Source organism: Bufo bufo, chromosome 11 (genome assembly GCF_905171765.1).
Source record: "Bufo bufo chromosome 11, aBufBuf1.1, whole genome shotgun sequence".
NCBI classification, from domain to species: Eukaryota; Metazoa; Chordata; class Amphibia; order Anura; family Bufonidae; genus Bufo; species Bufo bufo.
Window position 1 is genome coordinate 100,857,836 of NC_053399.1, and position 25,964 is coordinate 100,883,799.

At 44.2% G+C, this 25,964-nt stretch overlaps 1 protein-coding gene across 1 annotated transcript in view; it reads left to right on the plus strand.

Moving 5' to 3' along the window:
- NPR1 (natriuretic peptide receptor 1) overlaps nt 1-25,964 on the plus strand; it is a 54,687-nt gene that overhangs the window by 19,702 nt on the left and 9,021 nt on the right. Inside the window, exons 2-8 of the mRNA XM_040411215.1 lie at nt 13,386-13,585; nt 14,564-14,674; nt 15,078-15,213; nt 19,877-19,968; nt 20,043-20,181; nt 22,274-22,358; nt 23,611-23,731. Coding sequence (XP_040267149.1) covers nt 13,386-13,585; nt 14,564-14,674; nt 15,078-15,213; nt 19,877-19,968; nt 20,043-20,181; nt 22,274-22,358; nt 23,611-23,731 — 884 coding nt within the window. The remainder of the gene's footprint in view (nt 1-13,385; nt 13,586-14,563; nt 14,675-15,077; nt 15,214-19,876; nt 19,969-20,042; nt 20,182-22,273; nt 22,359-23,610; nt 23,732-25,964) is intronic.

Consider the following 25,964-nt stretch of genomic DNA (forward strand, 5'->3'; position numbering starts at 1 on the left):
AATCCTCACACGTCTCTTCTTCATGTGACCACAGCTCTATATAATCCTCACGTCTCTTCTTCATGTGACCACAGCTCTATATAATCCTCACATGTCTCTTCTTCATGTGACCACAGCTCTATATAATCCTCGAAGTCTCTTCTTCATGTGACCACAGCTCTATATAATCCTCACACGTCTCTTCTTCTTCATGTTACCACAGCTCTATATAATCCTCACACGTCTCTTCTTCATGTGACCACAGCTCTATATAATCCTCACACGTCTCTTCTTCTTCATGTGACCACAGCTCTATATAATCCTCACACGTCTCTTCTTCTTCATGTGACCACAGCTCTATATAATCCTCACACGTCTCTTCTTCGTGTGACAACAGTTCTATATAATCCTCACACGTCTCTTCTTCATGTGACCACAGCTCTATATAATCCTCACACGTCTCTTCTTCTTCATGTGACCACAGCTCTATATAATCCTCACACTTCTCTTCCACATGTGACCACAGCTCTGTATAATCCTCACACGTCTCTTCTTCATGTTTCCACAGCTCTATATAATCCTCACACGTCTCTTCTTCATGTGACCACAGCTCTATATAATCCTCACACGTCTCTTCCTCATGTGACCACAGCTCTGTATAATCCTCACACGTCTCTTCTTCATGTTTCCACAGCTCTATATAATCCTCACACGTCTCTTCTTCGTGTGACCACAGCTCTATATAATCCTCACACGTCTCTTCTTCTCCATGTGACCACAGCTCTATATAATCCTCACACGTCTCTTCTTCATGTGACCACAGCTCTATATAATCCTCACACGTCTATTCTTCATGTGACCACAGCTCTATATAATCCTCACACGTCTCTTCTTCATGTGTCCACAGCTCTACATAATCTTCACACGTCTCTTCTTCTTCATGTGACCACAGCTCTATATAATCCTCACACGTCTCTTCTTCTTCATGTGACCACAGCTCTATATAATCCTCACATGTCTCTTCTTCATGTGACCACAGCTCTATATAACCCTCACACGTCTCTTCTTCATGTGACCACAGCTCTATATAATCCTCACACGTCTCTTCTTCATGTGACCACAGCTCTATATAATCCTCACACATCTCTTCTTCTTCATGTGACCACAGCTCTATATAATCCTCACACGTCTCTTCTTCTTCATGTGACCACAGCTCTATATAATCCTCACACGTCTCTTCTTCTTCATGTGACCACAGCTCTATATAATCCTCACACGTCTCTTCTTCATGTGACCACAGCTCTATATAACCCTCACACGTCTCTTCTTCATGTGACCACAGCTCTATATAATCCTCACACCTCTCTACTTCATGTGACCACAGCTCTATATAATCCTCACACGTCTCTTCTTCATGTGACCACAGCTCTATATAACCCTCACACGTCTCTTCTTCATGTGACCACAGCTCTACATAATCCTCACACGTCTCTTCTTCATGTGACCACAGCTCTATATAATCCTCACACGTCTCTTCTTCATGTGACCACAGCTCTATATAATCCTCACACGTCTCTTCTTCATGTGACCACAGCTCTATATAATCCTCACACGTCTCTTATTCATGTGACCACAGCTCTATATAATCCTCACACGTCTCTTCTTCTTCATGTGACCACAGCTCTATATAATCCTCACACGTCTCTTCTTCTTCATGTGACCACAGCTCTATATAATCCTCACACGTCTCTTCTTCATGTGACCACAGCTCTATATAATCCTCACACGTCTCTTCTTCTTCATGTGACCACAGCTCTATATAATCCTCACACCTCTCTTCTTCATGTGACCACAGCTCTATATAATCCTCACACGTCTCTTCTTCATGTGACCACAGCTCTATATAATCCTCACGCGTCTCTTCTTCTTCATGTGACCACAGCTCTATATAATCCTCACAAGTCTCTTCTTCATGTGACCACAGCTCTATATAATCCTCACACGTCTCTTCTTCTTCATGTGACCACAGCTCTATATAATCCTCACACGTCTCTTCTTCATGTGACCACAGCTCTATATAATCCTCACACCTCTCTTCTTCATGTGACCACAGCTCTATATAATCCTCACATGTCTCTTCTTCATGTGACCACAGCTCTATATAATCCTCACACGTCTCTTCTTCTTCATGTGACCACAGCTCTATATAATCCTCACACCTCTCTTCTTCATGTGACCACAGCTCTATATAATCCTCACACGTCTCTTCTTCTTCATGTGACCACAGCTCTATATAATCCTCACACGTCTCTTCTTCTTCATGTTACCACAGCTCTATATAATCCTCACACGTCTCTTCTTCATGTGACCACAGCTCTATATAATCCTCACACGTCTCTTCTTCATGTGACCACAGCTCTATATAATCCTCACACGTCTGACCACAGCTCTATATAATCCTCACATGTCTCTTCTTCATGTGACCACAGCTCTATATAATCCTCACACGTCTCTTCTTCTTCATGTGACCACAGCTCTATATAATCCTCACACGTCTCTTCTTCTTCATGTGACCACAGCTCTATATAATCCTCACACGTCTCTTCTTCTTCATGTGACCACAGCTCTATATAATCCTCACACGTCTCTTCTTCATGTGACCACAGCTCTATATAATCCTCACACGTCTGACCACAGCTCTATATAATCCTCACATGTCTCTTCTTCATGTGACCACAGCTCTATATAATCCTCACACGTCTCTTCTTCTTCATGTGACCACAGCTCTATATAATCCACACACGTCTGACCACAGCTCTATATAATCCTCACATGTCTCTTCTTCATGTGACCACAGCTCTATATAATCCTCACACGTCTCTTCTTCTTCATGTGACCACAGCTCTATATAATCCTCACACGTCTCTTCTTCTTCATGTGACCACAGCTCTATATAATCCTCACACGTCTCTTCTTCTTCATGTGACCACAGCTCTATATAATCCTCACACGTCTCTTCTTCATGTGACCACAGCTCTATATAATCCTCACACGTCTCTTCTTCATGTGACCACAGCTCTATATAATCCTCACACGTCTCTGCTTCTTCATGTGACCACAGCTCTATATAATCCTCACACGTCTCTTCTTCTTAATGTGACCACAGCTCTATATAATCCTCACACGTCTCTTCTTCTTCATGTGACCACAGCTCTATATAATCCTTACATGTCTCTTCTTCTTCATGTGACCACAGCTCTATATAATCCTCACACGTCTCTTCTTCTTCATGTGACCACAGCTCTATATAATCCTCACACGTCTCTTCTTCATGTGACCACAGCTCTAGATAATCCTTACATGTCTCTTCTTCTTCATGTGACCACAGCTCTATATAATCCTCACACGTCTCTTCTTCTTCATGTGACCACAGCTCTATATAATCCTCACACGTCTCTACTTCTTCATGTGACCACAGCTCTATATAATCCTCACATGTCTCTTCTTCTTCATGTGACCACAGCTCTATATAATCCTCACACGTCTCTTCTTCATGTGACCACAGCTCTATATAATCCTCACACGTCTCTTCATGTGACCACAGCTCTATATAATCCTCACACCTCTCTTCTTCATGTGACCTCAGCTCTATATAATCCTCACACGTCTCTTCTTCTTCATGTGACCACAGCTCTATATAATCCTCACACGTCTCTTCATGTGACCACAGCTCTATATAATCCTCACACGTCTCTTCTTCATGTGACCACAGCTCTATATAATCCTCACACGTCTCTTCTTCATGTGACCACAGCTCTATATAATCCTCACACGTCTCTTCTCCTTCATGTGACCACAGCTCTATATAATCCTCACACGTCTCCTCTTCTTCATGTGACCACAGCTCTATATAATCCTCACACGTCTCTTCTTCTTCATGTGACCACAGCTCTATATAATCCTCACACGTCTCTACTTCTTCATGTGACCACAGCTCTATATAATCCTCACATGTCTCTTCTTCTTCATGTGACCACAGCTCTATATAATCCTCACACGTCTCTTCTTCTTCATGTGACCACAGCTCTATATAATCCTCACACGTCTCCTCTTCTTCATGTGACCACAGCTCTATATAATCCTCACACGTCTCTTCTTCTTCATGTGACCACAGCTCTATATAATCCTCACACGTCTCTACTTCTTCATGTGACCACAGCTCTATATAATCCTCACATGTCTCTTCTTCTTCATGTGACCACAGCTCTATATAATCCTCACACGTCTCTTCTTCATGTGACCACAGCTCTATATAATCCTCACACGTCTCTTCATATGACCTCAGCTCTATACACCGCCTGATTTTATGTAACTCCAGAGAATGTTTTTTGAATGAGAAATCTCTGTTTGTGTTCCCGTAAGAACGGCCATAGTTACATATGATGCTTATGTGGGATGTTGTCTTTCCTCCATGTTCACTGCTGTTTTGAAACTTTCCAATACTACATACAGAAATTATTTTTCTTGTAAAACTTTGCCATTTCTGCCCCTCATGTCCATGGCCAGTGGCAATGAAGAGCGCCCCCGGTGGTGAGATGTAGGTTAGAGGTGAGTCTGCCCTCCACACCGGTGTCCAGCACTGGGGATGTCACCAGTAACATGTCTCCACATGTCTCATCCACACGTAGCGGTCAGATGCTGACATAAGCAGCGCCATATAGACACTTTGATGTAAATACTCACACTCGGGAAGGAAGCCTCGCACTCCCTGTCAGTGGCTTCCACCCCTCATCCTGCGGAAGGATTCAAGCGGCAGAAGGAAGCCATGTGTGACATTCTGTACCGCCACCGCTCCCTGACTGTTCCCCAGGGATTAACCCCTGCCCTGCTGCTCCGTCTGTAATGGCCGCCCCTTACTTACCTACATCTCGGTGCTAACCGCCCCTTTACTCACCGACCTCTTAGTACTAACCGCCCCCTTTACTCACCGACCTCTTAGTACTAACCACCCCTTCCTCACCGACCTCTTAGTACTAACCGCCCCTTACTAACTGACATCTAAGTACTAACCGCCCCTTACTCACCGACCTCTTAGTACTAACCGCCCCTTACTAACTGACATCTAAGTACTAACCGCCCCTTACTCACCGACCTCTTAGTACTAACCACCCCTTCCTCACCGACCTCTTAGTACTAACCGCCCCTTACTAACTGACATCTAAGTACTAACCGCCCCTTACTCACCGCCCTCTTAGTACTAACCGCCCCTTACTCACCAACCTCTTAGTACTAACCACCCCTTCCTCACCGACCTCTTAGTACTAACCGCCCCTTACTAACTGACATCTAAGTACTAACCGCCCCTTACTCACCGACCTCTTAGTACTAACTGCCCCTTTACTAACTGACATCTAAGTACTAACCGCCCCTTACTCACCGACCTCTTAGTACTAACCGCCCCTTACTCACCGCCCTCTTAGTACTAACCGCCCCTTACTCACCAACCTCTTAGTACTAACCGCCCCTTTACACACCGACATCTTAGTACTAACCGCCCCTTTACTCACCGACCTCTTAGTACTAACCGCCCCTTACTCACTGACATCTAAGTACTAACCGCCCCTTACTCACCGACCTCTTAGTACTAACCGCCCCTTTACTCATCGACATCTTAGTACTAACCGCCACTTACTCACCCACCTCTTAGTACTATCCGGCCCTTTACTTACCAACCTCTTAGTACTAACCGCCTGTTACTCACCAACCTCTTAGTACTAACTGCCCATTTACTCACCGACCTCTTAGTACTAACCGCCCCTTTACTTACTGACATCTAAGTAATAACCGCCCCTTACTCACTGACATCTAAGTACTAACCGCCCCTTTACTCACCGACCTCTTAGTACTAACCGCCCGTTACTCACTGACCTCTTAGTACTAACCGCCCCTTTACTCACCGACCTCTTAGTACTAACCGGGCCTTTACTCACCGACCTCTTAGTACTAACCACCCCTTTACTCACCCACCTCTTAGTACTATCCGGCCCTTTACTTACCAACCTCTTAGTACTAACCGCCTGTTACTCACCAACCTCTTAGTACTAACCGCCCCTTTACTCACCGACCTCTTAGTACTAACCGCCCCTTACTCACCGACCTCTTAGTACTAACTGCCCATTTACTCACCGACCTCTTAGTACTAACCGCCCCTTTACTCACAAACCTCTTAGTACTAACCACCCCTTTACTTACCGACCTCTTAGTACTAACCGCCCCTTTACTCACCGACCTCTTAGTACTAACTGCCCCTTTACTCACTGACATCTAAGTACTAAACGGCCCTTTACTCACCAACCTCTTAGTACTAACTGCCCCTTTACTCACTAACATCTAAGTACTAATCAATCCTTTACTCACCGACCTCTTTGTACTCACCGGCCCTTTACTCACCAACCTCTTAGTACTAACCGCCCGTTACTCACCAGCCTCTTAGTACTAACCGCCCGTTACTCACCAACCTCTTAGTACTAACTGCCCCTTTATTCACTGACCTCTTAGTACTAACTGCCCCTTACTCACCAACCTCTTAGTACTAACCGCCCGTTACTCACCAGCCTCTTAGTACTAACCGCCCGTTACTCACCAACCTCTTAGTACTAACTGCCCCTTTACTCACTGACCTCTTAGTACTAACTGCCCCTTACTCACCAACCTCTTAGTACTAACCGCCCGTTACTCACAAGCCTCTTAGTACTAACCGCCCGTTACTCACCAACCTCTTAGTACTAACTGCCCCTTTACTCACTGACCTCTTAGTACTAACTGCCCCTTTACTCACCAACCTCTTAGTATTAACCGCCCGTTACTCACCAACCTCTTAGTACTAACCGCCTGTTACTCACCAACCTCTTAGTACTAACTGCCCCTTTACTCACCGACCTCTTAGTACTAACCGCCCGTTACTCACCGACATCTAAGTACTAACCGCCCCTTTACTCACCGACCTCTTAGTACTAACCGCTCGTTACTCACCAACCTCTTAGTACTAACTGCCCGTTACTCACCAACCTCTTAGTGCTAACTGCCCCTTTACTCACCAACCTCTTAGTACTAACTGCCCGTTACTCACCAACCTCTTAGTACTAACCGCCCGTTACTCACCAACCTCTTAGTACTAACTGCCCCTTTACTCACCGACATCTAAGTACTAACCGCCCCTTTACTCACCGACCTCTTAGTACTAACTGCCCGTTACTCACCAACCTCTTAGTACTAACTGCCCCTTTACTCACTGACCTCTTAGTACTAACTGCCCCTTTACTCACCAACCTCTTCGTACTAACCGCCCGTTACTCACCAACATCTTAGTACTAACTACCCCATTACTCACCAACCTCTTAGTACTAACTGCCCGTTACTCACCAACCTCTTAGTACTAACCGCCCGTTACTCACCAACCTCTTAGTACTAACTGCCCCTTTACTCACCGACATCTAAGTACTAACCGCCCCTTTTCTCACCGACCTCTTAGTACTAACTGCCCCTTTACTCACCGACCTCTTAGTACTAACTGACCCTTTACTCACCGACCTTTTAGTACTAACTGCCCCTTTACTCACCGACATCTAATGACTAACCGCCCGTTACTCACCAACCTCTTAGTACTAACCGCCCTTTTACTCACCGACCTCTTAGTACTAACTGCCCCTTTACTCACCGACCTCTTAGTACTAACTGCCCCTTTACTCACCGACCTCTTAGTACTAACCGCCCCTTTACTCACCGACCTCTTAGTACTAACCGCCCGTTACTCACCGACATCTAAGTACTAACCGCCCCTTTACTCACCGACCTCTTAGTACTAACCGCTCGTTACTCACCAACCTCTTAGTACTAACCGCCCCTTCACTCACCAACCTCTTAGTACTAACTGCCCCTTTACTCACTAACATCTAAGTACTAATCAACCCTTTACTCACCGACCTCTTTGTACTCACCGGCCCTTTACTCAGCAACCTCTTAGTACTAACCGCCCGTTACTCACCAACCTCTTCGTACTAACCGCCCGTTACTCACCAACATCTTAGTACTAACTACCCCATTACTCACCAACCTCTTAGTACTAACTGCCCGTTACTCACCAACCTCTTAGTACTAACCGCCCGTTACTCACCAACCTCTTAGTACTAACTGCCCCTTTACTCACCGACATCTAAGTACTAACCGCCCCTTTTCTCACCGACCTCTTAGTACTAACTGCCCCTTTACTCACCGACCTCTTAGTACTAACTGACCCTTTACTCACCGACCTTTTAGTACTAACTGCCCCTTTACTCACCGACATCTAATGACTAACCGCCCGTTACTCACCAACCTCTTAGTACTAACCGCCCTTTTACTCACCGACCTCTTAGTACTAACCGCCCCTTTACTCACCGACCTCTTAGTACTAACCGCCCCTTTACTCACCGAACTCTTAGTACTAACTGCCCCTTTACTCACCGACATCTAAGTACTAACCGCCCTTTTACTCACCGACCTCTTAGTACTAACCGCCCCTTTACTCACCGACCTCTTAGTACTAACCGCCCTTTTACTCACGACCTCTTAGTACTAACCGCCCGTTACTCACCGACCTCTTAGTACTAACTGCCCCTCAGTCACTGACCACTTTTGCCCCAGGGCCGCGGTGAGTCTTCGGATGGCGGGGTAGAGCGGTGCGTTCTTCATGATCCCGGATGGATTACAGTAAAGGAACATGAGTTCCGCCATCAGAGATGATTATAACATTATAATGATGCTGCTTCTGTGATCCCTCCGGACAGACCCGAGGAGACGAGCGCCGGTCAGCCAGTGCTAATTATAGTGGCTGAGGGGTGCCCTGTGCACGAGCGCTAATTATCCTGCCCCCCTCTAACTGCCCCTGCTGACTGCACGCTGCTGATTACTGATGGCAAATGTCAGTCCTGGCAGTCAGGAGATGGAGGAGCAGCGCCCCACGGGGGTCCCCGGCGGGACACAGCCAGAGGCACCAGGATTCCCCTGATCTCCACTTTAACCCCTCCGCCTCACTGATAACTATACAGCATCAGTTCTCCGGTAAACTCCAGTCTGAAGGCTTCAACTGTCACCATGACACAAAGGTCCAGCACCTCAGCTCCATGGGGTCACGAGCTAGTGTAGATCTAGGAGAATGAGTGCAATGATTCATGGGGGGCTGCATGAGTGGATAGGCGGCATTCTCAGAGATGTCACCGCTGATCTCTAGTGATGAATAGGCTGCATTCTCAGTGATGTCACCGCTGATGTCTAGTGATGGATAGGCTGCATTCTCAGTGATGTCATCGCTGATCTCTAGTGATGGATAGGCTGCATTCTCAGTGATGTCACCGCTGATCTCTAGTGATGGATAGGCTGCATTCTCAGTGATGTCACCGCTGATCTCTAGTGAATGGATAGGCTGCATTCTCAGTGATGTCACCGCTGATCTCTAGTGATGGATAGGCGGCATTCTCAGTGATGTCACCACTGATCTCTAGTGATGGACAGGCTGCATTCTCAGTGATGTCACCGCTGATCTCTAGTGATGGATAGGCGGCATTCTCAGTGATGTCACCGCTGATCTCTAGTGATGGATAGGCGGCATTCTCAGTGATGTCACCGCTGATCTCTAGTGATGGACAGGCTGCATTCTCAGTGATGTCACCGTGGTGCCTCGTGTCCTGTTGGTGCCTCTCCTCCGCTGTTCAGTGAGGTGTAAAACCAGGACCCACATAAACGGCTTCTGGTATAAAGCGGCTACGAGGTCGGCAGCGCCTGCGCACCCGTCATACTTCACATAAAACTCAGAACCAGTTCTTGTTTCCACATCACTTCCACCAGTAAATTTCCCAACGATAAAAGCCTACATTAAAGCGGTGGACTCTGCTCCTTGACGTCCCACCTGATCTGCGGGTCTTAGAGATCCCGGCCTCCTCCTCCAAGGCTCCCAGTGCTCGTTTCCCTGCAGGAGTCACTGGATAAGTGTAAATAATGAGGCGTGGGATGTTCACGTCTCCATAATGCATGAAATAAACATTTAACGACTGCGATTAGCATTTTAAGCACACATCAACTGTGCGGAGATTGGAAAGGAGCGACACCGCTGTTCTGCATGGGGTCCAGCCCTTGGCGGTTGTGTCTACCATCCATGTAGCTCTTTTCTCGTGGATAATCCCCCAATCTCCTCTTCTAATTATCTCTCGCTCAAACTTCTTTTCTACCTCTTGTTATGTGCTCTGTAATAGAACGGAAAGTCTTCTTCTCAACGCAGGACCTAGAGCTTTGGTCGCTCCTTGTTTTTGACGTGTTTTTTGGGATTGTTGGAATGAGTGAGTAGTTTAGTTCTGCCGTGAAGCTTTTCATGACCTGGTTTACTATGCTGCTGATCAGTTTTAGAATACTGATTCTAGCTTTGTTCTAGGTCCATGGTAGAGAAGACAGAGCTGGATCTCTGGTGGTCTTCTTGGCCTAAGGATCCATGTGTAGAAGGATTGTATTTGCCTAGCTGGGTTGTCTTTGACTTGTCTCTGGTTGACTCCTTGGTGGCTATGGCCTTGGGTTTCTTCTTCACTTGGTGATGTTGGGTCCCACTTTGGTTAGTCTGCAGTGTTGACCTTGCTTCCGTAAGGCTTCAGTTATTTTGAGCCAAAACCCATAGTAAAGCCTTCAGAGATATTCGGTGTAATGGAAAGATCTGCACCTGTTCAGTGTTTTTGACCCGCACATAGTTTTGACTAACTGAAGTGTGAACTTGGCCTAATTTATATGTAATATTTGAATGGTTGGTTGTTTTTGGGTTTCTGTTGTTTTTAATCTCTGGCGTAGTTGTGTTGGGTTGCTATGTGGCAGGGTTGTCGACGATTTCACGGATGGGTAGGACCCTTGTCTGGCTGTTCTCTATTCGTCCCCAACTGTCTATGGCCAGATTGTCCACAATTAGGTCTTAGGGTTCACAGGTAGGAGATAGATCTTTAGCAAGCAGTCTTCATGACATGCTGCGTCAGTGTTTAGCTTGGTGCACAGGGACGGACGGCTTCTCGGCAGTGTTCGTGTTGTGCTACGTTGTTGTTTGGCTTCATTGCTTGGGTTCATGTCCAGTAGTGGAGTCATAAACATTTGTCCATTAGAGGAACTTGTGCTCTCATTGGTTGGCAGAATTGCATGTCCTTGGCGGAAAAGGTTGTGTTGGGCTTTTGGGTTGGCAGAGATTTGTTTGGTAATAACAGCTCCAAATTTGGAAGAATTGTTTGGATCTGTGGTTACCAAAGTTTTCTATGTCATGTATTTGGAAGGTAGCATCATCTGTGTTATCGCCTTTAGTTTGGGTTGAAAACATCTCACTTGGGGATGTACAAGAACAAGAAAAAAATCTTCATGGAAAATCACCCAAGTGAGCCGCATTCAATTATTTAAAGAAATATAGACACAGCCAAAATGTAAAGTGCACAACAATGTCACTATGGCCGTGCCAAGTTCTGTGAATCCAGCATTTAAACGCCTACAACTTCTTTTCCTGAACTTCCCATTGCATTTTTCTATATCTTTAACTCCTCCTATGTACAAGAATATAACTGCTATAATACTGCCTCCTATGTACAAGAATATAACTACTATAATACTGCTCCTATGTACAAGAATATAACTACTATAATACTGCTCCTATGTACAAGAATATAACTACTATAATACTGCTCCTATGTACAAGAATATAACTACTATAATACTGCTCCTATGTACAAGAATATAACTGCTATAATACTGCCTCCTATGTACAAGAATATAACTACTATAATACTGCTCCTATGTACAAGAATATAACTACTATAATACTGCTCCTATGTACAAGAATATAACTACTATAATACTGCTCCTATGTACAAGAATATAACTACTATAATACTACCTCCTATGTACAAGAATATAACTACTATAATACTGCCTCCTATGTACAAGAATATAACTACTATAATACTGCTCCTATGTACAAGAATATAACTACTATAATACTGCCTCCTATGTACAGTAATATAACTACTATAATACTGCCTCCTATGTACAAGAATATAACTACTATAATACTGCTCCTATGTACAAGAATATAACTACTATAATACTGCTCCTATGTACAAGAATATAACTACTATAATACTGCTCCTATGTACAAGAATATAACTACTATAATACTGCCCCCTATGTACAAGAATATAACTACTATAATACTGCTCCTATATACAGGAATATAACTACTATAATACTGCCTCCTATGTACAAGAATATAACTACTATAATACTGCTCCTATGTACAAGAATATAACTACTATAACACTGCTCCTATGTACAAGAATATAACTACTATAATACTGCTCCTATGTACAAGAATATAACTACTATAATACTGCCTCCTATGTACAAGAATATAACTACTATAATACTGCTCCTATGTACAAGAATATAACTACTATAATACTGCCTCCTATGTACAAGAATATAACTACTATAATACTGCCTCCTATGTACAAGAATATAACTACTATAATACTGCCTCCTATGTACAGGAATATAACTACTATAATACTGCTCCTATATACAAGAATATAACTACTATAATACTGCTCCTATGTACAAGAATATAACTACTATAATACTGCTCCTATGTACAAGAATATAACTACTATAATACTGCCTCCTATGTACAAGAATATAACTACTATAATACTGCTCCTATGTACAAGAATATAACTACTATAATACTGCCTCCTATGTACAAGATTATAACTACTATAATACTGCTCCTATGTACAATAATATAACTACTATAATACTGCCTCCTATGTATAGGAATATAACTACTATAATACTGCTCCTATGTACAAGAATATAACTACTATAATACTGCTCCTATGTACAAGAATATAACTACTATAATACTGCTCCTATGTACAAGAATATAACTACTATAATACTGCTCCTATGTACAAGAATATAACTACTATAATACTGCTCCTATGTACAAGAATATAACTACTATAATACTGCTCCTATGTACAAGAATATAACTACTATAATACTGCTCCTATGTACAAGAATATAACTACTATAATACTGCTCCTATGTACAGTAATATAACTACTATAATACCGCCTCCTATGTACAGGAATATAACTACTATAATACTGCCTCCTATGTACAGTAATATAACTACTATAATACTGCCTCCTATGTACAGTAATATAACTACTATAATACTCCCCCCTATGAGCAGAATTGTGAAGCTGAATGTCTCTCATTATTGATATGTTATTGGAGTAGATTGAGTATACTGTGTTGCTGGTATTAGTTGATATTTTGCTTCTTTTCGTTGTCAGTTGTTTATATTTGCTGCTCTCCGAACATTTTCCGACGGTTCATGCTACAAGTCTATCAACAAGGTTTGTGCTTCGGAGACTACGTGTTCTTCTATGTTGATATCTTTGGTGCCAGCCTCCAAGGCTCCAGATACCCAGACTTCAGGCGGCCATGGTACAGAGGAGACGCAGATGACACTAAAGCCAAGGAAGCATTTCAGGTAAAGATGTTTCCCCCTCTTACAATATCTGGAATCCTCTTGGATTCATTTACATGAGGGATAAACTTACCTCCATATTTATTATTTCCATTACATCCTAACCTCTCTCAGGCGGTCCCTATGGGGTTACTTCTTGCTGAATCCCCAGAACATAACGGGAGCATTGATTTTTAACATTAATCTGTTTTCCCTTAGTCCTAACAGTTTCCTACCTTAAGTAGGTTACTTCTTTATAACAAACACAAGGTGGGAGGTGATAGATGTCCTTGTATAGGCTCAGGGGTCTCTACCTAATTAGCGATTAATTAAAAATTCCATCTGTCCTACCATTTCACACGGGCAGAAATACCTTATCTCTGTACTGCTGTTAGGACTAAGGGAAAACAGATTAACTTTGGATGTCAACGCTTATTTTTACAGATTGTCTTTAGTCGAGAACAATATGGCTGGGGACATTGTATAAAACAATCAGACTACCTCCCCATCCCTAGCACATTTGTGTCCCTCCTGCAGAGAAATGACAGATCCTCCTGCTGTGTCCTGTCACCCGATTGTCGGCGAGGGACGGTGGCGCTGTCAACGAAAGATCTGCCTGTCAGTCCGCATGAAAGGGGTTAAGCCACGGCTACTGCCTTTGCACGGCTGAGCAGAGACAGTCCTTTTAAGCGATCTTATTAAAAAGTCTAGAACGGGGTAAACACACCGACCTGTCTCCATAATTAAAGGGCCGGGAAGGGTTTAACACAAGGTACATATTGACACGCCACTGTATATATAAAGGCACCCAATAAATAATATTTGTGAAGGGCACCCGGGGAAAGCGAGGAAGCAGGTTCAATGGAGTTACCGACCCATGAGGGAATTTTCCATATATCAGGCATTGGTCGCCAGGCCCGACATTAGCTACAGAAAGTAGCGGCCGTGTCGGATATGAGTATGTCGTATTATGGTGACTGATACGTTGTGTCTCCCGGTCAGGCAGTGATGATTATCACCATCAAAGAGCCCAACAACCCTGAGTATGAGGAATTCCTGAACGACCTGAGGAACTACGCTCACAGATTCAATCACACCATGGAGAACACTCTGGTGAGTGAGACCTGGGGTGGGGTGGGCACAGTGACCACAAGTTCCTGACTGCTCCAGAACCTGTGCTTTTATTATACAGGCTCCCTGCGGGAGTCGTCTTCATGCTCCTGCTTGGAAATTAGCTCCTAGTAATTTACCACTTGGTTCTGATGGGCGATTAATTGTGTACGTCAGCAGGAAATGTTTCATTACCGGCCCGTGGGCAAAAGACAAAGAGATTAGATCTAGGACACGGTCCAACGTCAGCGCCGAGTGCTTAGACTATAATGAGCATGCAGTGATGAGGGGGTGCGTGTGACACTGGACGTTTGCAGGTGGTTTGGAGTTACTCGGAGGTCTGAGCGTGTGAGGACAATGTGCATTCCGGGATACATGTTCATGCCGTGTTGTGTATTGTTTACAGATGAACACGGTAGCAGCTGCGTTCTACGATTCAGTCATGCTCTACGCCCAGGCTGTTAATGACACCCGGGCAAAGGGATACAGTATGAAGAATGCCAGTGCCATCACCGATCACATGTGGAACAGAACCTACTATGGTGAGTTCATGTCCCAGAGGTGTCCCTACCCTGTGGGGCCAGCATTAGAAAACCCGTTTTTAGGTTGGGTCATTGTCTACTCCTTATTCAGAAGGTAGGATGAGAATTGGACCATGAGGGGTCGAGATACCGAGGCCACCGACTTGGATGGAAGGATGCAGACAATAGGGATGTCCTCCACCACTTGGACACCTCCTGGCGCAAACACGACCAGAACGGAGAGATAATTTGAATTGCTTTATTGGTAACCTCGGTTTCAGAGTATTGATACTTCTTTTTCAAGTTTTTGGGTCATGAGTGAGGTACTCGGGTGAAAGGAAAAATAAATCCTCCTCACCGGGCATGTGACGCTTCAACGACGTTACCAATAAAGCAATTCAAATTATCTCATCGTGTTCGTCGTGTTTGCGCCAGGAGGTGTCCACGTGGTGTAGGCCCTCCCTACTGTCAGTATCCATTCTGTTTACTGTTACCGGAGGGTTGGCTACCCCATGGTTTGAGGATTTGAAGACCCATTGTGTCTACATGCACAACACATAAAGGTGAGCACAATCATCTAATACCTCTCTACAAACATTAGACCTACCACCCTATGAGCGCCTCTCCCCTTTTGTGTTCACCACAACTTGCTGAGGCCAGCAACTGGAAGGTCTCAAGGTATCACATAAGATGATATGCCAAGCTTTCATGATGAAGACTATGATGTCCATTTGTGATATACATCACCCCGATGAGATGAAATAACATGCGAGCTGCTCCATGTCCTGCACTGCTGAGATCATACAAGGTGCATGCAGTAAACTGCTTGTACGTTCACACACTTTTCAAAGTAACAATAGGCTGAGTTTAAGATCTGCAGATAAGTTAGGATCTCTTTAAATATAGGCACCCCCATTATACAGTATGACGCAGCAGAGGGTTCCTGGACGTACAGGAAGCAGCTGTGGCTCGGCCTTCACACCCTCTACACTATTCCAGTGTTATGTCAGGTAACATGGGCTTCGAGAACTTGACACCTCCTCATTACTGTATCTGATCTGCCTACATGGGGTACAGCGAATGTTCCTCCAAAACATGAACTCCTGACTTTTCCTTCCTCCTCTACATCTCTACATCACCAAGGTTTGGAGTCTTATCTTCCTTCTCTATAGATTCAGCTGTCCTATTGTTTCTATTATTATGGACTGTGTCCCTCTTCTAATATATCCACCTCAGGGCCAACTACCTATCATTTTCTTCCCTGTTTTAGGACAGTCTCATCCTCATATCTCATGTACTAGATGTTTTTTTATGAAAATCTGATTAATATAGACATTATGAGGCAAAGAAAAACCACGGCTGATTGGTAGAGATGTACTATCTGACAACCCCAGCTGTTGAAAGCTGTACTCGTAGGAAGTAGACGGTCTTATATGACTAGATGGACAGCAGGCAGTGGGATGTCATGCAATGCCATTTTACAAATCAGTCTACTTTGGATAACCCCTCCTCACTTGACAGGCCCCTGTGACCAGCTGCTATCCACTTAGAAAAATTCCCCTTTCAGTGGATTTCAACATAGTCAATCCTTTAATCTCACAAAAGAAAACCCAAGTCCAGCTGGTTGCATATGATTGACATAGCCTGTCCACAACTGGGTCACTATTGTGTCCTATTGATAATTCCATCATGGAAGCTCCTTGCCGTGACGTTTACATGACATCTTCTGATAACGAATGGTGTGATGGAGAGTCACAAAAATGATCAAAGAACATTAATGTTAAAAGTTTGAATGACATTGGAACCATCTCACGGCTGCCTTGTCTCTCATCTTATCATTTTTCTTCCTTATCATCCTTTTTGCTCATCTTGTTCTTCTTCCTTATCGAACTCTTTCCTCGTCTTCATGTTCTTTTTCCTTTTTAGCCTTTTCTTGTTCTTCTTCCTTATTGCCCTCTTTCCTCTTCTTTATCAACCTCTTTCTTGTTCTTCTTCGTTATTGAACTCTTTTTTTGTCTTCGTGTTCATCTTTACTAACCGCTTTCCTCTTCTTGCTCTTATTATTTATCAACCTCGTTCCTCTTCTTCCTTATCGAACTCTTTCCTTGTCTTCGTCTTCTCCTTTGTCAACCTCTTTCCTCTTTTTGTTCCTCTTCCTTATTGACGACCACTTCCCGTTCTTTTTATCGTCTTCTTTCCTCTTCTTGTTCTTCTTCATCAACCTCTTTCTTCTTCTTGTTCTTCTTCCTTATCAACCTCTTTCTTCTTCTTGTTCTTCTTCCTTATCAACCTCTTTCTTCTTCTTGTTCTTCTTCCTTATCAACCTTGTTTTCTTCTGCTCACTGATATCTATTGGTAAAATTTCCATCTCTCCATTTCCTACCTAAATCATGAAATATAATTTCTAAACCTCTGTAGGATCTCAAGATGCTTCAAAGGTCTGCAATTATGTAGGTGTAAGAATAGCGAATGTCCTCTGTTTAGGTCCTCATGTAAGCTGGACATACATGTTAGATAGCTGGACCCTTCTTGACTGACCACTATTCCTCCCGACCCTTTCATGCACATCCAGATCAGCTGAACATGTGTTCTCACTGGAGAGTAAGCTGCAGCCAGATAACTGTGTTCTCTCCAGACACCAGGGGAGAGTTGGGACACCACCAATTTAAACAGATGGTCAGCAAGGCCAGGTTCAGTTGATATCAAATGTGTATGGCGGCCTAAATTTGGTTGTCTTCTTCCTCTTGTCTCTTCATCTTTCACCACAATAATTGACTTTCCCAATAAGTTCATAAGATGTGTAAGTTAAGATAAAACTTCTGTCTGGTCCTTCATTGCACTCTTAAACATCTTCAACGTGATTACAGCCCAGTATTTTTCCTGTCCCACTTCCTCACTGTACAGAGTTCAGATCTATAAGGGGCCTCCACCTGTACTGTTCTACATTACACCGGAAGATCAACCACGTCTGTCATAGTCACCAGCCTGTCTCTCATTTCTCTTATTGGATCCCTTTGTGGATCGGGTTATTACAAACTCTGTTCAGCATTCCAATTATATCTGTTTCTAGAGGAGATGGATGACATGCTCTACAGCTGACATGACAGATCCCTCAGGGTTTCTAGACTCCCACCGCCTATGTGAGGTGATACATCTCCTGTCAGTATGGCACTAGAAAGACCACTTTATGGTTCCACGGCTATGCTCCAGTTGGATGGTTGGGTGATGTTAGTGGTGAGACTGGTGGATGCAGTCTCTGTCACTGCTGGTCTGACTGAATGCCGTTATAATCTTCTGCATCTGGGATTTCTGAATTACATTGACGCTCGTCTTCAATACTCTGGTTCACGGCATAATTGTCCTATTCTAGATAATTATCCCTTCATTACCAGCTACTTCAAACATGCAGGATGCCTGCCTGCCAAACCGGCTGCCTCGTGGTGCGACGCACAGAACTTGTCTGTTTAACCCTAAATCTGACGTTCTAGATAAAAAACAGGCTAGGCCTCAAGAGTCCCCTGTGTGTCACAGAAATTTGGGTTCCTTCATCTCCTTGTGTGCCACAGTCATTAGTGTCCCCTCATCTCCTCATGTGTCACACTCATTAGTGTTCCCTCATCTCCTGTGGGTTAGTCATTACTGTCCCCTCATCTCCTGTGGGTTAGTCATTACTGTCCCCTCATCTCCTGTGGGTTAGTCTTTAGTGTACCCACATCTACTGTGGGTTAGTCATTAGTGTCCCCTCATCTCCTGTGGGTTAGTCTTTAGTGTACCCACATCTACTGTGGGTTAGTCATTACTGTCCCCTCATCTCCTGTGGGTTAGTCATTACTGTCCCCTCATCTCCTGTGGGTTAGTCATTACTGTCCCCTCATCTCCTGTGGGTTAGTCTTTAGTGTACCCTCATCTCCTGTGGGTTAGTCATTAGTGTACCCACATCTCCTGTGCCACAGTCATTACTGTCCCCTCATCTCCTGTGGGTTAGTCATTAGTGTACCCACATCTACTGTGGGTTAGTCTTTAGTGTACCTACATCTCCTGTAGATTAGTCTTTAGTGTACCCACATCTACTGTGGGTTAGTCATTAGTGTACCCTCATCTCCTGTGGGTTAGTCATTACTGTCCCCTCATCTCCTGTGGGTTAGTCATTAGTGTACCCTCATCTCCTGTGGGTTAGTCATTACTGTCCCCTCATCTCCTGTGGGTTAGTCATTAGTGTACCCACATCTCCTGTGGGTTAGTCATTACTGTCCCCTCATCTCCTGTGGGTTAGTCATTAGTGTACCCTCATCTCCTGTGTGTTAGTCATTACTGTCCCCTCATCTCCTGTGGGTTAGTCATTACTGTCCCCTCATCTCCTGTGGGTTAGTCATTAGTGTCCCTTCATCTCTTCAACTGTCTGTGTTTCATGGTCATTAGTGCCCATCATCCCCCTGTTTCACAATTTTTACCGTCCCCTCAGCTCCCTCTTCAGCCATGGAGTAATAACTTCATTCTCAATATTCTATGCTTAGTATCAATGCTGTAAACCATTTGCCCAGAGCACTTGGTTGATTGGTCTCATTGGCCCTAAATATGGTGGCCCTTGGACCCGAGGTACAGAATGAGCAATACGGCTGGTCAGTTCTATTGCTATGCATTGGACATCTCATTATCATTTCATTAACGCTCTGCTATGTTACAGGCGTGTCCGGATTCATGAGGATAGATGACAATGGTGACCGGGAAACGGACTACTCCCTCTGGGACATGTCACCAACCTCTGGAGACTTCCAGGTATGAGACTAACACAAAGAGGACGAGGCCATAATTTCTTCAAATGTATAACTGATTAATCAGATTTCTCTCAGATTGTGGCCACTTACAATGGGACCCTCAGGAGGATGGTCAAGGTGCCAGGACAGAAGATCCATTGGCCAGGGAATGGCGTTCCACCACTTGACTTCCCACCCTGCGGGTTTGACAACAGCAATCCGGCGTGCAAGAAAAGTGAGTAGCACAAGGGTGTCAGATTGTACGTTATATCTACCAGGTCATGGTCATGGATAGCTGGCCTTGCACTGGTGAACATGGGAATTACAGTGTGACCACGTTACGTCCGGCTAGTCAGGACTGTCAGTAACTCCTATAATCACTGCTGTTAGGTATTTGCCTCGGATATGTATGTAAAGTGTCTTGTATGTGGAAATGAGGAGCTGCACGTTATTCATCTTGTGCATGCTAAGATTACATAATGTTCCTCATTAATTGCATGTTCTAGGTGTAGAGTGCAGTCTTTGTAGTATTACACTTACATGTTCTCTGTGTTGGACATACTGTATGTAGGCTTCATCGTGTTGGACATGTGTTCACTTCACTGTATTGTTAGGTAGTGTGCGCCATATTGCTGAGCAGTTGTATGTTCTCTCTGCTGGATACATGTACATATCATACTGTTCAGCAGTTGTATGTTCTCTCTGCTGGACACGTGTAGATATCATACTGTTCAGCAGTTGTATGTTCTCTCTGCTGGACACATGTAGATATCATACTGTTCAGCAGTTGTATGTTCTCTCTGCTGGACACATGTAGATATCATACTGTTCAGCAGTTGTATGTTCTCTCTGCTGGACACATGTAGATATCATACTGTTCAGCGGTTGTATGTTCTCTCTGCTGGACACATGTAGATATCATACTGTTCAGCGGTTGTATGTTCTCTCTGCTGGACACATGTAGATATCATACTGTTCAGCGGTTGTATGTTCTCTCTGCTGGACACATGTAGATATCATACTGTTCAGAAGTTGTATGTTCTCTCTGCTGGACACATGTAGATATCATACTGTTCAGCAGTTGTATGTTCTCTCTGCTGGACACATGTAGATATCACACTGTTCAGCAGTTGCATGTTCTCTCTGCTGGACACATGTAGATATCATACTGTTCAGCAGTTGTATGTTCTCTCTGCTGGACACATGTAGATATCATACTGTTCAGCAGTTGTATGTTCTCTCTGCTGGACACATGTAGATATCATACTGTTCAGCGGTTGTATGTTCTCTCTGCTGGACACATGTAGATATCATACTGTTCAGCAGTTGTATGTTCTCTCTGCTGGACACATGTAGATATCATACTGTTCAGCAGTTGTATGTTCTCTCTGCTGGACACATGTAGATATCATACTGTTCAGCAGTTGTATGTTCTCTCTGCTGGACACATGTAGATATCATACTGTTCAGCAGTTGTATGTTCTCTCTGCTGGACACATGTAGATATCATACTGTTCAGCAGTTGTATGTTCTCTCTGCTGGACACATGTAGATATCATACTGTTCAGCGGTTGTATGTTCTCTCTGCTGGACACATGTAGATATCATACTGTTCAGCGGTTGTATGTTCTCTCTGCTGGACACATGTAGATATCATACTGTTCAGCAGTTGTATGTTCTCTCTGCTGGACACATGTAGATATCATACTGTTCAGCAGTTGTATGTTCTCTCTGCTGGACACATGTAAATATACTGTTCAGCAGTTGTATGTTCTTTCTCCTGGAAACATTGAGATATTGTCATTTAGTTCAGAGGTTCTATGTTCTTTTAGTACAATACACGCAGGTTTTGTCATGCTGTTCAGAAGTTGTATGTTCTCTCCGTTGGACACGTAGGGTTCATCATATTGTTTGGCAGTTGTATGTGCTCCCTATTGGACACGGTTCCTGTCATGATGATCACTGCATGTTCTCTTTGTTGGACACGGGTTCACTTCATCATGTATATCATATTGCTATGTTCTGTGGTTTGGTTTTATCATGTGTGTAGACTCTGTCATGTTGTTCAGTAGTCCTATGTTCCATTTGTTGGCCATGTGTGTAGGCATTGGCACATTTCTTGGTGGTTGTACGTTCTCCGAGTTGGCCAAGCATTCGGTGGATACACGTGGAGCTTCTCTCAGGATGCTGAGATGTACCGTGTGTTCTTGTAGACTTGGCTATGTTTAATGTGCACTAATGACAAGTACTTCAGTAGCTCTTGACCAGAGTAAGCATGTGTTTTCTCTTGATTCATCCCTAATGGTTTCTGTATGTTTTTTTTTTAGCCAGTTTCTCCATCCTGGAAGTCACGTCGATTGTGATCTGCTTCATCCTCCTGGTGATTGCAATCTCATCCATCTTCATATACAGGTATCCTTCCTCCTCTTCTTCCACTGCCTCCTAATAGACAAACTTCACCTCCTTCTACTTCATTCGCCTCCAGTTCCCGCTGCCTCGGCCTTGCAGCTGCTAATTGAAAACTGAGATTCTCAGGATACTGGTAGACGGGAGGGAGGGCATGTGTCACTGGGAGCCTCCAGACCTGTGTTTTGTTTCCATGAGAGCCGTAATTGGAAGGGACCGCTGCTTGACTTCAGCTTTCAGAATGGAAAAGGGTGGAGGGGGGATTACAATGATTAAGAAATGATCCGCTAGAGTGGTTGCTGGTCATAGCTTTAGATTTTTGAAGGAATAATTAGGACAAACTGGGTAATACTCACCAGGTGGACAGGATAAATATACAGATGTGTTGTGTCTCCTCAGTACCATTGCACACAGGCAGCTAGCTCTCATCATCTGCCACAACTGGAAGTTTCCCTCAGTACACCAATATGTAGACCTATCAGCCAACACCAATGGTGACAACAGCACCCGTCAAGGGGCAAACATAAGATAGCATATGAATGGTCAGGTTTTAAAGCTGATATTTTGGAAGCAGGAACATGGGCACCTGTAAGGATCTGAGCACTTAGGGTCGAATTTTCATGTCTGGGTGACTGGATCTTCTCCAAAACAGACAGTCTTGTGGGTGTTCTCAATATGTAAGGGCCAGTAACAACCAACATTCTTTAAGAAAAGACAACCAGTGAACCAATGACAGGGTCAGGGGCACTCAAGGATCACTGATGTTTATAGGGGTGAAGGCTAGCCCCTCTGGTTCGATCCCACAGAAGAGCAACTGCCGACAACGCCCTACGATAGAAAGATGTCAGGAAAGCTTGCTGTGTATGGGGCTACACAGCCACCGACCCTGACCACCACTCAACGCGCCCAAGCTTTTAGATCGAATCTAGCGCCATCTTCTCATGCATCTTGATATCTCAGTGTAAGTGGAACAATGGTCAACCAGATCCGAATATAAGCGTAGACTATCAGAAATACACTAATGGGCAGCTGCGTTCAGTCACACCATAGTTGCACAAGCTCTTGTCTTTGATGTCATTAAGCCTTGGCCTTAGATGATAAATTACATTAAACATGCTCCTCACATTTACTTTGATGAAGATGAGAGCGATATCACCCAAGGATATCAGATGCCAGAGCTCGGTGACCAGTATGCGGTTCATTACAAAAAAACATACGATTGTGTGATTTCCATGAACGTCTACCTCTCTCTCCCTAGGAAGCTGCGTTTGGAGAAAGAGTTGGCCGCAGAGCTGTGGAAAGTACGATGGGAGGACATTCAGACAAGCAACATGGAGAAAAACCTCCGTAGGGCAGGCAGCAAGCTCACGCTATCACTGGTAACTGAAGCGGAAGCATCCTGCATGACTGCCTGCCAACCTGGTCACAGTATGGGGATCAGCACCTAGAACCAACGAGTCTTTCCGTTTTTTTCATGGGGGGTGGGGGTCATGGGAAGACTGTGTTACCCTCCTTCTGTCATATATGTAGTATTGAAATCATTCTGCTCATTAATCAGTAGTGTGTGATATCTCATAGTCATGTTGAGCATACACAGACTCAGCTCAGTGTCCAAGAAGATACTGAGGGGTTGTAGTTGCCTGTAGGTAGGTTGGCATCTGGTGTGGCATGAAGTAAAATTCATCATGCTACGAATAGACAGGGCAGGGTTTGTGTAGGTTTTGATGGACAAACTTTCTTTACGTTGAAGTCATATACAGCAAATCCACAGGAAAGTAGTGTAGAGTCAGACGTTAGAGATAGAGACCATAAACGTGAAGGAGTTATGCATGAGGTTGTACCTAACTTGACGGGCGATAAGACATCTGCCCATGCTGTAAGCCAACACAAAATTAATCAAAACCAGGAAACATGCATGGGAGACGGTGGAGAGTCACAAGGCCCCCATACACATGAAACGGCTGTGGGCCTCCTGACTCCACCAATGGCAGATGTTGGAGGAGAGAACAGATGGGCACGTTGGATTTCTACGTTTCTGATCCTTTTGCTCTCAGGGAAGTAAGCCACCTACCGGAGGTGTCTAGCCGTTGCTTTCTCTCCTCTCTCCATTTTAGTCAAGCATGTGTGTGTATAGCGGGATCAGGAGAGATGGGTGGCACACAATCGAGGCCTATAGAACTTCAATAGCTGTTAGCCAAATGCTCGATAGGTCAATAGCTATCTATCGTGACTCCCCCATACACATTCAGTTTGGCTGAAAGCATGCATGTTTTTCAATGGGGCAGGGGGGAGGAGAAAGCCGCTGCTCTGGTAGGTGACAATTCCCAGGAGAACAAAAGGTTTGGACATTGAAATTCAAAGCACCTAATCTTTTTCATCCCCCCGAAAACAGCAGGTCTGACCAACAATAGTCTAATGGCCTTCATATACATTTGGACATTGTCACCTGAACCAGCCGAGGATGGCGAGTTCAGCCGACACCCTAATGTCTATGAAGAGCTCCCAACTCCCGAGAGAGTGATTGGGTGAAATAAATATTTTCTCCCAATCCTTTTGTTCTCCAAGCAGATATGCCGTCACCAGAAATGTCTGGTAGTGGCTTTCGATGCTCTCCCTATAAAATACACAGACATGTTTGGCTGAGCTGAACATGTATGTGCATTGGGAAGATGTTAGGGAGCCTGAACAGATTGTTCAACCGACAACTATTGAATGTGTATGCCCAGCTTAATATGTATGAGGAGTTTCAGGCTGACCGTTAGCTTACACGTATGACCAGCTGTTGATCCAGCGATCTCCTCGGGACAGGTTTGCACTGTGAATTGACAAGGCTTGGTTGAGTCCTGTTTGTATTACCTGTCTCCATTCTGTGAGCCCTCAAATAAACATTACCATTGTGACACTCAGAACGACTGGGCTTGCCTTTTCTACTGCTCAAGTCACTAAATCAGATGCAAATTTGTGTTGATTGCTCAAAAATGATGAGATGATTATGGATGGTGTTGAGATTAGACCCAAGTCAGTGAATATTGAAGAGAATTCACCAACCACTCCGCAATGGAATCTCTGTGGCTGAAATCTGTTCTTTAACTTTTTACGTTCTAGAGTTTGTATGGTTCATTTTCCACGTCAACGATTTGGTCTCACCTACCTTCGAATTAGGAGGTGTCCCCCAAATAAAACATAGCGTAGCACCCAAGGGAGGCTGCAGTCCTTGAAATCTGTTCATCTGCTTGCATGACATCATTAGGTGGCCATATGTATTAGATTACGATCGTCCAATTGGTTGACCATCAAAGATGGTTTGTTTGGCAGATACTGGGGCACAAAATTGATCTAGTATATTGAATTTCAGAATCTAATCCTTTGTTCTGAAGAAAAACAAGATGCCACCAATGTTCAGTGGTGGCTTATTCCCCTCTGGCCACTGAGAACACATGCTCTCTCAAGTGAACCTGGTGTACATGTGTATGGGGAGGTCTAGAGGACCTAACAGCTATGGGTGGGGTATGGCCACCTTTATGCCTTTGCCTGGATTTTCCATTATTAGGTTTTACTGTCATTATATAAAGTTTTCGCCTCCTACAACTTATGGGAGATATTACAGACTTT